This window comes from Cervus elaphus, chromosome 18 (genome assembly GCF_910594005.1).
Source record: "Cervus elaphus chromosome 18, mCerEla1.1, whole genome shotgun sequence".
Classification (NCBI taxonomy): domain Eukaryota; kingdom Metazoa; phylum Chordata; class Mammalia; order Artiodactyla; family Cervidae; genus Cervus; species Cervus elaphus.
This window is the reverse complement of record NC_057832.1, coordinates 107,495,161-107,507,702: the sequence shown is the minus strand read 5'-3', so window position 1 is coordinate 107,507,702 and position 12,542 is coordinate 107,495,161. Positions and strand designations below refer to the sequence as shown.

Below are 12,542 nucleotides of genomic sequence, written 5' to 3'. Positions count from 1 at the left end.
TCCACTGACAAGAGCTGGGGGGAGACTTTTATAAAGAGAATGTGGAAGCAAAGTAAGGAGATTATTGATTGGCTCTAACTTAAAACTTAGTTGGCTGTTTGTGACCAGTTGTCCTTAGATTCCGGCCTGGTAACCTTGAAGCATTTACAGGTTTGGATTTTGGTTTGCCTGTGTAAGTGGCCAGAGCACTGGAGACAACCCAGGGAACAGCTTCCTTGCTTATTAATTGACCTGACACTGCAGAGTCCCACAGGTCATCATGGTGTTGGGAAACCTTACTTAACACTCTTAGGACTCCTTTCTAGGTGAACACATATTTAAGACGCCTACCTACCCTCCTTACCTGCCTGGAAGCATTGGCCAAAGAGTTGACAATAGAGATGTCTGGGATTGTTTTAGAATATTCTTTAGCTTTAGGGAGTGCCCGTGGACTCTAAAAAACCAGGGAGCTCTATGGCAGGGTAGGTTAGAAAGAGAAAAGAGACGGGTTAGCATAAGAAAGAGGAAAAAGTATGTGCTGTGAGTAGGGGTGGGACAAAGTGAGGAGGTGACTGAGAGAGATGCATCACCTGTGATTCCCTGGGACAGTCGGTGTTTCAGTGAGCAGAAGAGCCCCATGCTTCCAGCTTCTCACCTCCAAAGGCAGCTCTGGGGGTGCTTTTTCTGAGGTGAGTAGCTGTGTCTCAGAAAGGCTCCTTCCATCTACAGTATCTCAGGCAGGAGGCCTTTCCACGGCCCCAGGCTGTTCTCTGGTCAAGCAAGTCCAGGTGTGTATGCACCGGCGCCCCACCCCCCCCACCCCCCCACCCCCGCCTCCCGCCCCTGCCCCCGGGCTCCTTGCCCAGTTCAGAGCCGCTGTACTTGGGGCTCTGTTGTCCTGGGGGTCCCAGGAGGGGTGCAGGGTGAAAGGCTTACCCAAGGTTGCATCCCTTGGCTCAGTAACGGCTGTCAAGGTATTCCAGCGCAATGTGAAGATTTGCAGGTCAGAAAAAGAGTGAGACCCCCAAAGCCCGTTTGTCAGGTTGAACTCAGAGAGGATTCTTCCTTTGGAACCCGTCTCAGCTGCCCTGAAGGTGCATGAGCAGCACTGACCAAGGCTCCAAGGCCTGGCAGAGATGGGTGTCTCCCTGGGGAGAGGTGAGGGATGCTTGATGCTGGGGGACGTTGAGGGAACACCCTCCTCCCCTCATTTATCTTCCAGTGCCTACTTTTCTATCCACAGATGGATTGGGTGTTATCTGAATCAAGAATGCCTGGCATCTGGCCTGTGGGCCCTGCCATGCACATTCCTGCAGAAACAAATGAGCTTTTCTCAAACCCTCATGGGCTCCTTGCTTCTGCTAGTTCTTTTTTGTTTTTTTAAGATCCTGATGCATTAAAGTGGATTACAATCTAACTATGGAAACTATATGAAATGAAGAGAGGGAACGTTATGTCAGCATCATCCCTGCCTATTGTAATTTCCCGTGTCCCCATTTTGTCATAATTTTATTACTTTCTTACATATTTTCCCGAGTTTCTTTATGTAGTTACAAGCAAATAGGGTCTGTATTCTCTCTCTCTCCTTTTTCGTACAAAAGGAAGGCTACTTTATACACTGTCTTGCACCTTGATTTATTTCTCTCATCTATAGGTTGAGACCAGCACACAGTTATGTCACATCTACTGAAACCCCTATTGACCAAAGTAAAACTCAAAAATCCACTCCAAAAATTTATCCACAACGTGCTAAGTCGCTCAGTTGTGTCCGACTCTTTGCGAACCTATGGACTGCAGCCCGCCAGGCTCCTCTGTCCATGGGATTCTCCAGGCAAGAATACTGGAGTGGGTTGCCAGGTCCCCCTCCCGGGGATCTTCCCAACCCAGGGATCAAACTGAGGTCTTCTGCATCGCAGGCGGATTCTTTACCAACTGAGCCTCCAGGGAAGCCCATTATCCATAATAAAGCCAGAAAATCAAGCCAAGAAGGCACCTGCCTTAGACTGTATCAAGAACTTCAGAGTTAGAACCCAGTAATTCAACCTACTGTTTTTCAAAAGAAACTCTTAAATTTCACCTTAACGGGACATCTTGGAGGCCGTTCCATGTCCACTCAGAGAGATTCCTCATCCGTTTGTTTGACTGTCCTGGGCTGGATGTTGAATGTTTGAGTGCCCCCACATCCTGCTTCGTTGCGCCCTGATGGATGCAATCCGTTCTTCTCCCCTCAGCCTCTGTGGACCACCTGCACTTACCGCCCACTCCTCCCAGCAGCCACAGCAGCGACTCCGAAGGCAGCCTGAGCCCCAGCCCGCGCCTGCACCCCTTTGGCCTTCCGCAGACCCACAGCCCCGCCAGGGCCCCGGCACGGGCTCCCTCGGCGCTGGCCAGCTCCCCACTCCTCACTGCTCCTCACGTGAGTGTCCCCGCATCCCTGCAACCCGATCCCCCCATCCTGTCATTTGGAGCGTCACCCAGCGTGGCTGCCATTCAGAGCCACTTGGCTTTTCTTCCTGTGGGAAGTTTTCAGTCTGATTGCTAAAGCTGGGGGATGACAGACTTAGAGAACATTTTCTAAAAACTGCCTGTGATCTCATCGTGCTAACACATTCTTTTCCTTTTCTGTGCATGCTTCCGGTTTTTATTCATGTGCTTATTTTTTATAGCTACAACCATGAGGAATAAAAATGTTGTCATTCTTCTCAAAATTATATCACAAATATTTATCGTCAACTTAGGCAGTCTTTGTGACCTAGGATAGGAAATAGCTTATTTTTTAAATAAACAATCTTCGATGAACTGAAAAATTGCTCTGAGATTAAACATTTTGATGTCTAAAGCACAAGCATATAATTTAACCCTTTTGTCTGTGGTTCAGCTCTTAACCCAGTGACTCAGGGTGGAACTCATGAGTCATTTTTCATCCCTCACATATATAATTTCTCCAAATAAGAAATAGGGATATATAATTAATTTTGCATTATTCTGAATACTCAATTGATTTCTCTGAGGCTTTAAAAATCAGTCAACCTTACTGAGTTTATAATATCACATAGAGCAAATTTGAATGAAGTGAGATATGTAAAAATTCTAGAAGAGCTGTCTATCAATTAGCATAACTTTGAAAAGTTGAATGCAGTCTGTCTCAGAAACTCAGCAAGTTCTTAGATCTATGGCCATGTTCTTATTTATCACTATTACTGAGGGCCAGTGGGTTACCTCTTTCCACTCCATCTTTACCTTCTCACCATTAACCCTTCACTCTTTTGATTACTGAAATAGTGTTCATTCTATGGGTCTGTGGGTCCTGCCACAATGATTTCACTATACATGGTCATGGATGAAATCCTCCCCATGTCAGACCTTGGTTCGGCATCAGTGCTGTGCTTCCCTACTATCTGTTGGCATCAAGCCCTCATACCTCTGCTGGCTACTAACACCCTCTGTATGTGCCCAACCTGCAGCAGCTTCAGGAACTCACCCCCTCCAGGCAGAGTGGCTTCTTCTGTTACTCTTTACAAGGCTGCCTTTTGTTGGAAAGTCCTTCTCTGTGTAAATTACCCCTTCTTTCAGGAGGCCCAGTTCAAGTCTTATCTGCTACCCTAAGCCTTCCCTTATCGCATAGACTCACACAAGTGTTCCCTTTCTTCATATTATTAATGCACCTGGAGTGAATATCACAGTCTAGCATTTAATTGCTCTCATTCTTTCACATGTTTCAATTCAGTCTTGGTCTCATTAGCTACTTAAGAGATAGAGTTCATTTTGATTCCTCCATGCATTTAACACAGAGCTAATATGCAATAGGTACTCCATTTATTGACTGATTGTAAACACATTGTCCTAGTATGGATGACGTGGGATGAGCTACAGTTGTCATCTCCACTGACAATGGATAGTCTAGGACAGTGCTGACCAGAGACTGTCGTGGAGCAAGCCTGACAGTATGTCCCTGGGAGTCCTAACCCTTTAGCTGGAAATGGAGGTTGAGAAGCGGCTCCTAGTGTGTAGAGAGCAGCTTGCAAAATGGCCTTTTCAGGAGAACAACAAAACTTTCCACAGAGCTCCAAGTGAATTCCTCATCGCTCTGAGGACAGGAAACCTCCAGGGATGTAGGAAATGGAATTCTATCCTTTAATTTCCATGTTTTAGCCAGTGGGGTACTTCGTGGGAAATAATGGGTGGAGGTTTCTTTACCTGTTCCCTTAAATTATAATCCTTGGGTTGTAACACTCACATGGGCATCTTTTCCATTTTTTTGCTTCCACTTCAGAGTGCCCATTTCTCACCCAAACAGACGGGCGTCCTTTTCCCTTAGTTGTTTGCAAGACATCATAACAGACCCTCCTTGCCCCTCAGGAGGCTTCCCTCCAGTGCACCCGGCTGCTCCTTTTTGACCCTTTTCTGCTCCTTGGTCTGCACAGAAGCTGCAGGGATCAGGCCCCCTGGTCCTGACAGAGGAGGAGAAGAGGACCCTGATTGCCGAGGGCTATCCCATCCCCACCAAGTTGCCCCTGACGAAATCGGAGGAGAAGGCCCTGAAGAAAATCAGGAGAAAAATCAAGAATAAGGTGGGTCCCTCAGATGCAGGCACTTCTGTGAGCAGTGATGTGAGCAGAACCAAGCCACGTGCCTGTCCTCCCTTCCTGGTGGCCAACACTGGCCTGGCCCTTGGTGTCAGGACCAAGGCTTGGCCCTTTCTTTCTCCAGCCCTGCCATCCATCTTCTGGTCAGTGGGCCCCCAAATCGGGTGTGCACACTCCATGATGCTCAAGATAATCTATTCAGGCATGGGAGGAAAATATTAGAACTCCTATTTACATTTAAAAACATCTCAGCCTTTAAAATTTCCATTTTATGATATATACAATATTCCCCCAGTAGGCGTCTATGCAATTTATAAATATTTATAAATGATAATATTATAACTAAATAAATATCAATACATTATGGGTGTTTGCTTAATTTTTTTTCTTGATAGATGTTTTTGTTAAGAAATTCTGCAGGCTCTTCTATACCTGGATTTAGCAGTTGCCTAGTCTTGGGCTACTGTTGTGGGAATAAGGGACACAGAGGTCCTGGGGCATGGCTCGGGTGTGGATAGAGCAGGAGAGGGGAGACTAAGAGGAAGAAGGAGAGGGCTTAGAGTCATAATTCTTCACCCACGTGCAGAACCACAAGGGAATTTTTGTGTAACTAACCCCGACTGGCTTATATTATGTATTACAGTGACCCAACTAGGTCCGCAGAATTGAAATCATTTTTCTGAGACTATAGAGATGGTTCATGATGTACATGTTCTGGTCTGACTCCTGGACTAATGTCCTTCTCATTGGGGGCCTAGTTTGTTGAAAAGTAGATGAGAACATAGACCAGTTGAAACCAGGGGGGACAGAAGAGGTGATTAGTAGATGAGCCAGCAGTTTAAAGAAATGGGAAGTGGCCACGGAAGTGAGCAGGGCTCCTGTGATTTCTGTGCTCATGGCCTCCTGTCATGTGGGTTTACTGCTATGTTGCTGTTCAGTTGCTGAGTCGTGTCCAACTCTTTGCAACCCCACGGACTGCAGCACGCCAGGCTTCCCTGTCTTTCACTCTCTCTGGAGTTTGCTCAAACTCATGTCTATTGAGTCAATGATGCCATCCCACCATCTCATCCTCTGTTGTCCCTTACTGATACAGCTGGAACATAATCCTTTCTTCTCCCCTTCCATTGCAGATTTCAGCCCAGGAAAGTAGGAGGAAGAAGAAAGAATACATGGACAGCTTGGAGAAAAAGTAAGCCTCCTGCCAAACTTGTTGTGTGTTTTGAGCAATTCACATAGAGCAATGTGAGTGCCCGGGGCCCCTGATTTCCATGACAAGAGGGTTCAGTTTCTCACCTGGCTCCCAGCGAAGGCTGTTGGTTTTTCAGCTGTGTTTTGCCTGCCACCTAGTGGTTTTTAGGGGAGAAGCTTATAAATCTAGTAAGAAAGAAAAAGTACAACTTCCTTGATGGCTCAGATGGTAAAGAATTCGCCTGCAATGCAGGACACCTGGGTTTGATCTCTGGGTTGGGAAGATCCCCTGGAGGAGGGCATGGCTACCCACTCCAGTATTCTTGCCTAGAGAATCCCATGGACAGGGAAGCCTGGCGGGCTATAATCCATGGAGTCGCAAAGAGCCAGACTTGACTGAGCGACTAACACACTTCCACTTTCGATCTTAGTAGGCATTTGTACAGCACTGTTTCCAACCAAAGGCCCATAAGACCTTGAAGGCTTCCTTTCAAATAAGTACAAATACAAAACCGTCATGCACATTCCTGGACTCCTCAGAGGAGAGGTGCTGTTTTGGTAGAAAAGAATCCAGGGCTAATTAATGAATTACCCTTGGCCACACTCCCTTGCACACTAGAGAAAGCAGCAGGGGATATAAGACAAGTTGGCGTTCTTATTTTCTGCCTGCTGTGATTCATGTTATAGGTGAGTGGTTTTGCACAAAAACATTTGAAGATACCTTGTGTTATTCTGAATAGCCTGGAATATCAGGAGGGCTGTTAGAAAAACAAATTAAAAAACAATTTTGTATTACCCTAGAAAATAGTTCCCATCTGACAAACTAATATCATTTTAAAATGGGAATGAGTCCCTGGACCTAGAAATGAATCTTTAAGTATATCTGGTGAGAGGTTGGTGGATCCTGGCTGGTTTTTGAAGTTCCTGCTGAAAGTCAGTGTTTCTTCCTCTTGATTTAGGTTTTGCTAATAAGAATTATTACCAGTCATTGTTGAGGTATCCGGGGTCAAGATGTTTCGATGAAAATCTCTTTATGGCCTCCTTGGGGCATGCCTCCTTGAGCACCTGGGTTCCTTATCCTGAGGTCCTAGGGTCTTGTCCTTTCCTCTCCCCCTGCCCCAAGCCCTGTCAGTCTTTCTGGTCAAGAGCACAGCTAGCAGAATTCAGTACCCATCACATGGAGGGAGAAGTGTGATGAGCATTGAGAGCCATAGGGAAAAGTCAAGAGGAATCAAGTTTGAAAAACCCTATAAGAAGTTCAGGCTTCCCTGGTGGCTCAGATGGTAAAGAATCCACCTGCAGTGTGAGAGACCTGGGTTCAATCCCTGGGTTGGGAGGATCCACTGGAGGAGGACATGGCAACCCACTCCAGTGTTCTTGCCTGGAGAATCCCCACAGACACAGGAGCTTGGCGGGTTACAGTCCATAGGGTCGCAAAGCGTCGGACACGACTGAGCGACTAAGCACAGCACATAAGAAGAATACATTGTGTATCATCCCTATTTATTTCCCATTATTGAGCCATTTGTTACTAATCTCTTTCTCTCTCTCTTTTTTTTTTTGTGTGTGTGTCCTCACCCTTTTCCCCAGCTCAGATTGGCCTAGCTCTCTTCCTGATCTCCCTAGAGTAGTTGCTTCTCTGTTTATTTTTTCTCTGAACCCCACCTGCCTCCATCCTAGCTCCTGGCTTAGTGCTTGTTCCCCTGATAAACTCAGGTTTCCCTTTTTCTCTCTCCTCTGTAGGGTAGAGTCTTGTTCAACGGAGAACTTGGAGCTTCGGAAGAAGGTGGAGGTTCTGGAGAACACCAACAGGTGAGGGTCCCTGGAGTGAGGAGGCCTGATGGAAGGTGGGGAGAGAGGGGCAGATCAGAAAGGGAGCTGGGGAGAAAGCAGGGCAGATGCCATTGAAAGAGTAGTTGTCCCAGGGTGCTCAGGAGGGCCATGCTCCATGCACCTGTTCCTGCCGCCTGTGTGCATGTGCACACGCATACACACACAGTGCATGTCCTTTACTTTGCCTAAAATACGTGAGATTGATGAAGAGGCTGACTCTGACAAGGGCTTTCATGAAGAGGGAGTTAAGGAGGAGGCTTGGGAGAGAATATGGTCAAGGAGTCTGATTCTCCTGAAAATGACATCAGACTTTATAGAGGTGGCTAAGGGGAGAGTGGCTACTTTGTTGTCACCCAATTTGAGTAAAATGAACTAGTGCTTATTAGTAAAAAAAGAAAGGAGAGAAAACTAAGTTTGTTGTTTAAAAAGTTTCTAATTGCTGTGTTTAAAAGTTAATTAATTGATTACATTTTAAGTCCATTTTGAAAAATCACTGTAGGAAAGATGGATTCATGAGTTCATCTAGCACCTCTTGTGTCAGGTACTGTTTTCAGGACTTTATAGATATTAACTCATTTAACCTTCTGATGACCCTACGACCTAGTCCTGTTACTATCCCTATTATATAGAGGAGGTAATGGAGACTGACTCAACAGGGAGGCCTGGCGTGCTGCAGTCCATGGGGTCGCAAAGAGTCGGACATGACTGAGCGACTGAACTGAACTCAATGGAGACTCAGAAAGGTTAGGTGACTTGCCCAAGGTCACACAGTAAATGCCAGAGCTGCATCTGAAGGCAGGCAGTCTGGCCCTAGAGCCTTGATGAGCTTTATCCTGGGTCATGTTAAGGAATAGGGCTGAGAAGTGGTGGTTGAGAAGTTTCATCATGTGTGTGTGTATTCAGTCTGCTCATGCTTTGAAAATTAAGGTATTCATTAGTCAAGGGATCCTGTTGCCCTTAGCTATTATAGATCCAACAATCCAAGCAGAGAAAAATTGACTTTTAGGTAAGCAAAATATTAATTCATCATTTTAAGGCTTAGCATTAATGCTTAATAACAATTTTGCAAATGTTAAGGGATCAGGGTAAATCTATTTGCATGTCATCTGATAATAGTGTAAAATTTGGCTTCCATTTCCTAAATCTTCATGGTCTATTGCTCAAACAGCAGGCTAATTGAGTCATCAGTTAAAAATACCGTCAGTAGGAAAAGTGGACATTGTGACCCCACTGGGTTTCTCTCTGCATTTCTGGGAACGTGTGCTCATATGGCAGGTCAAGGACAGTCACCTCCAGCACTCTATAGACAAACAACGGAAGTAAGTAAATGTCACCAGCTCCATGTGATATCACCTTGATCCTCCATGCAGAGGAACTGGTTTCCAGTGGTACTTCAGGGTTCCGGTTTCTCTGTTGTCTTTGGCCATTAGTCTCCTGAGGTTTCATCCATTCTTATCTTGCCAGAGTGGTTCTCTGGGTCCTAAACCCCCACCAGAGTCTGTATCCATTTTGTAAGCATCCTGAGCAGATACTAGTCCATCCTACCTCCTGTCTTAGCCATCGCTACTGCAAAGATCCCATGTTCATGAGTGGGACAAATCCAGGCCATGAAATGGTGCAAAGGGAAAGAGGAATCCATCCAAGATAGTGGAGTTTGGTCCAGATTGGGTCTTGTCTAGGGGTTCCGGATGTCAGGTCTTCCTGCAGCCACACGGGGGCAGCAGAGGCGCAAAGAGCATTGGGTGCTTGTGATGAGAAGGGCTTGCTGCCTGTCCCCTTTACTGGGAAAGGGTCTCTCCTCCCCTCTCCAGGCTGACCCTGCTGTATCATATATTTTAAACCTAAAAAAGAAAACCCACACACATGTAATATATGCCCATTGTAAAAAAAAATTTAGAAAATATAGTTTAAAAAGAAAAGAAAATCCCCCCAAATCTTTTCACCCAAAGAAATGTTTCCATTTTGAAATGGAATATTTTATATGTATGTACTTATGTTGTACATCCTCTTCTGTTAAGAACCTTTCCCATTTAACAGAAATCACTGGCCATATATTTTCATATCAGTTAATGTATTTCTACATAATTTTATTTCTGTCAGATTTTGATAAAGAGCTGTTATCTGCAGAGCATGGACATCTGATTATGTGTGTTTCAAGAACAATCTGTGCTTCGCCAATTGTTTTTATCTTTTAAAATAATAGAGTGTTAATTGCTTAGTCGTGCACAACTCTTTGTGACCTCGTGGACTGTAGCCTGCTAGGCTCCTCTGTCCATGGGATTCTCCAGGCAAGAATACTGGAGTGGGTTGCCATTTCCTTCTCCAGGGGATCTTCCTGACCCAGGGATCAAACCAGGTCTCCAGCATTGAAGGTGGATTCTTTACTGTCTGAGCGCCATCAGGGAAGCCCTTTAAAATAATGACCATGGCTATATTAATATTATGTCAATTATTGTACAATATGAGTTAGAGAGTCCCTGTATATTTGAGCTTGGGTCAGTATGTCTTGAGTTCTTCCCTGAGAGCCAATGGTAGTTTTCCTTCTATCTTTTTCACTGTGGGAGCTTTTGCCAGCAATTCAGCCTGCAGGAAATTCCACTGAAAAAGCAATCTATCTTGTGCGTGGTGCTCTGCTTGCCCCTTGACTGGCAGGAGCTTCCACTGTAGCTCCCCCACAGGCCCTGTGTTCAATCTCCTCCCTTTTCCAAACTCCTGGTAGACAACCAACCCTTTATGGTGAAAATGGTTAATACTTGATTAACCTGCCATCTTCCCACAAGTAATCTGATGAGGGGCCTCCTAGGTCATAGTCTCTCAGTCCAGCAGCTTTTTGTGTGTTTTGGCTTGAGAAGCCAGGGTATAAAGCAAAGCTGCTCTTATGCAAACAGGGAAGGGCCTGCCTTCCCCCCGACTTCCTCTCCCTTCTGCTGCCAAGAGCCTCTCCTTGCCCGGAGGACACCGCGGCCGGGGTGGCCAATGTGAACCTTGGCAGTCTCTGCCCTAAACTGGTCAGGAGGAGGTGGTGGTGTGGGCCTGGGGTAGGGGGAGACGTTCGGACCCTTTATTCATGGCACCAAGTGAGTGACCCAGTGTTTGAACTAAGTACAGGGCGGGGCCCAGTTAACGCACACCTGTGTTTGTATCCTGTTCGTGCTTTTTATATTACCATCCTTCGGAGGTAGGTGGGCGGAGGCAGAAATGCTTACCAGACGTGGACAGGATCCTGGCTACCCAGAAGTGGGTGGGAGACCTGGGGTGCCGCTGTTTCATTTGGCATGACCTGGCAGGAAAGGCAAGTGGGTACTTCGTTGTTGGCCAAACTAAAGAAAAACTGTACCTCTTTACATCTTACCACTTCCGTGCTCCACCCCACAAGGACTTGCATCCATCCAGATGAGAACGAGCACTCGAAGCCCGAGTCAGTCCTGAATCTTCGGGTAGAACTGGCCCCAGCCGCGGCCAGGTAGCACGTTCCTGGCTTCGAGGTGAAAAGGCCCTTTTGCCTGAGCTCAGCAAGCTGGAAGGGGGTGGGGACGGGAGAGGAGACTTCTGCAGCCTTTCCCACAGGAACCTTGGGCAGCTGGAGCAGTGGGAAGACACCTTCACACTTGTCTGTAAGGCGTTTTGCTAATCACCTGCCGCCAGGAAATGTGTGAGCCAGAGAGAGCTGGTTTCCCAGGGGGCCTTCCTCCCTGTGCTCGGCCAGGAAATTCTTTTGCTTTTACAAAGTCCCGGCGAGACTGCGTGTGACGCCTCCTGGCCTTCCTTGCTTCTCATTCGTCTCCAAGCTGCATGACTCGTTCTTGGGAGACCCTGCCTTTCCCCCACTTTATTGCCTTTTCTTCTGCACAGGTGATCTGACTAGCCCATTTGTTGTAGGCGTCTGTGGCTCAGTTTGCTCCGTTCATGTCTAATTTTGCCCTTGAACATCCATAGGGCTGATCTGTAGATTCATAGGAGCTTAGATGTGAGAGCTTGTTTGGAGGTTCTAGCTGGGGAGTGCAGCCACTCATATATTCTTGATCGAAGACTGATCCTCCTCCATCGGAGATGGTCGTCCTCTTCGACGAGCACGCATCTTTGAGAGGGTCGCACGTGGAGCGATGAGGGAGGAAGGGGACACCTGCCTAGCCAGCCAGATCGGCCGAATCAACCCTGGCAATCAGTGGAGAGACAGATGTTGCAACCAGCTCCAGATATGAGAGCCCTCGTATCCAGAGCTCAGACTTGAAACATACTTTAGAGATTATCTCATTTAACTGCTAATCACTTCATTTCATAGAGTGGGAAACTGAGGGCTGGTAAGGTTAAGGTCATCTAGATGTTTAGAGGTAAGATGGGAACTGGGACTCAGGCAGTTCATTTTTCCACTGGTCCCTACCGCAATCACTCCTACCCCTGTTGTGCACTCTCTCCAAGGACCAATGCCTTCCCCATCACAGGGCCAGCCTTGGATCTGAATGAGAGGGCCCGGCTTGGTATCCATGTTTTAGGGGGCCTGCTCCGGTTTCCCCTAGCACACTCCTCCCGGTGGGATGAGGAGTCAGCAGGCTCTAGGTGATATGTCTGTCTGGAGCTCTTAACCTGGCCCAGGGGGAGCTCGAGGGAGCAGGCCTCGGAGGTACCCGTGGGCAGTGTTTGCTGGCTGGGGCTAGCTGGGGTGAGGAGAGGCCTTAGGACATATGACATGGGATGTGGGCCTCATTGATTCCCTTTCCCTGGACCTCACAGAAGTAAAGGATGTGCTTGTCCTGACCTATATTTGTGTTGTTATCAGAAACAAGGATTCCTTAGTTTTCCTCTTTGATCTTCCTCTTAACTCTAGTCCTCCTCTCCGTCTCTGCTTTCCATGTTCTTTACAGGCTGCATGCGATTCCTGAGAGAGGTCTTTCCGGCCAAGCCCACTGGGCTTTGATCGTGTTCTGCCTCTCCTGATTTGTTTGTTTAGCCACACAG

At 46.9% G+C, this 12,542-nt stretch overlaps 1 protein-coding gene across 1 annotated transcript in view; it reads left to right on the top strand.

Annotated features, from left to right (window-relative positions):
- The window catches only part of CREB3L2 (cAMP responsive element binding protein 3 like 2), a 131,300-nt gene that overhangs the window by 100,128 nt on the left and 18,630 nt on the right, over nt 1-12,542 (top strand). Inside the window, exons 5-8 of the mRNA XM_043872774.1 lie at nt 2,211-2,395; nt 4,404-4,550; nt 5,696-5,754; nt 7,497-7,565. Of these exons, the coding sequence (XP_043728709.1) occupies nt 2,211-2,395; nt 4,404-4,550; nt 5,696-5,754; nt 7,497-7,565 (460 nt within the window). The remainder of the gene's footprint in view (nt 1-2,210; nt 2,396-4,403; nt 4,551-5,695; nt 5,755-7,496; nt 7,566-12,542) is intronic.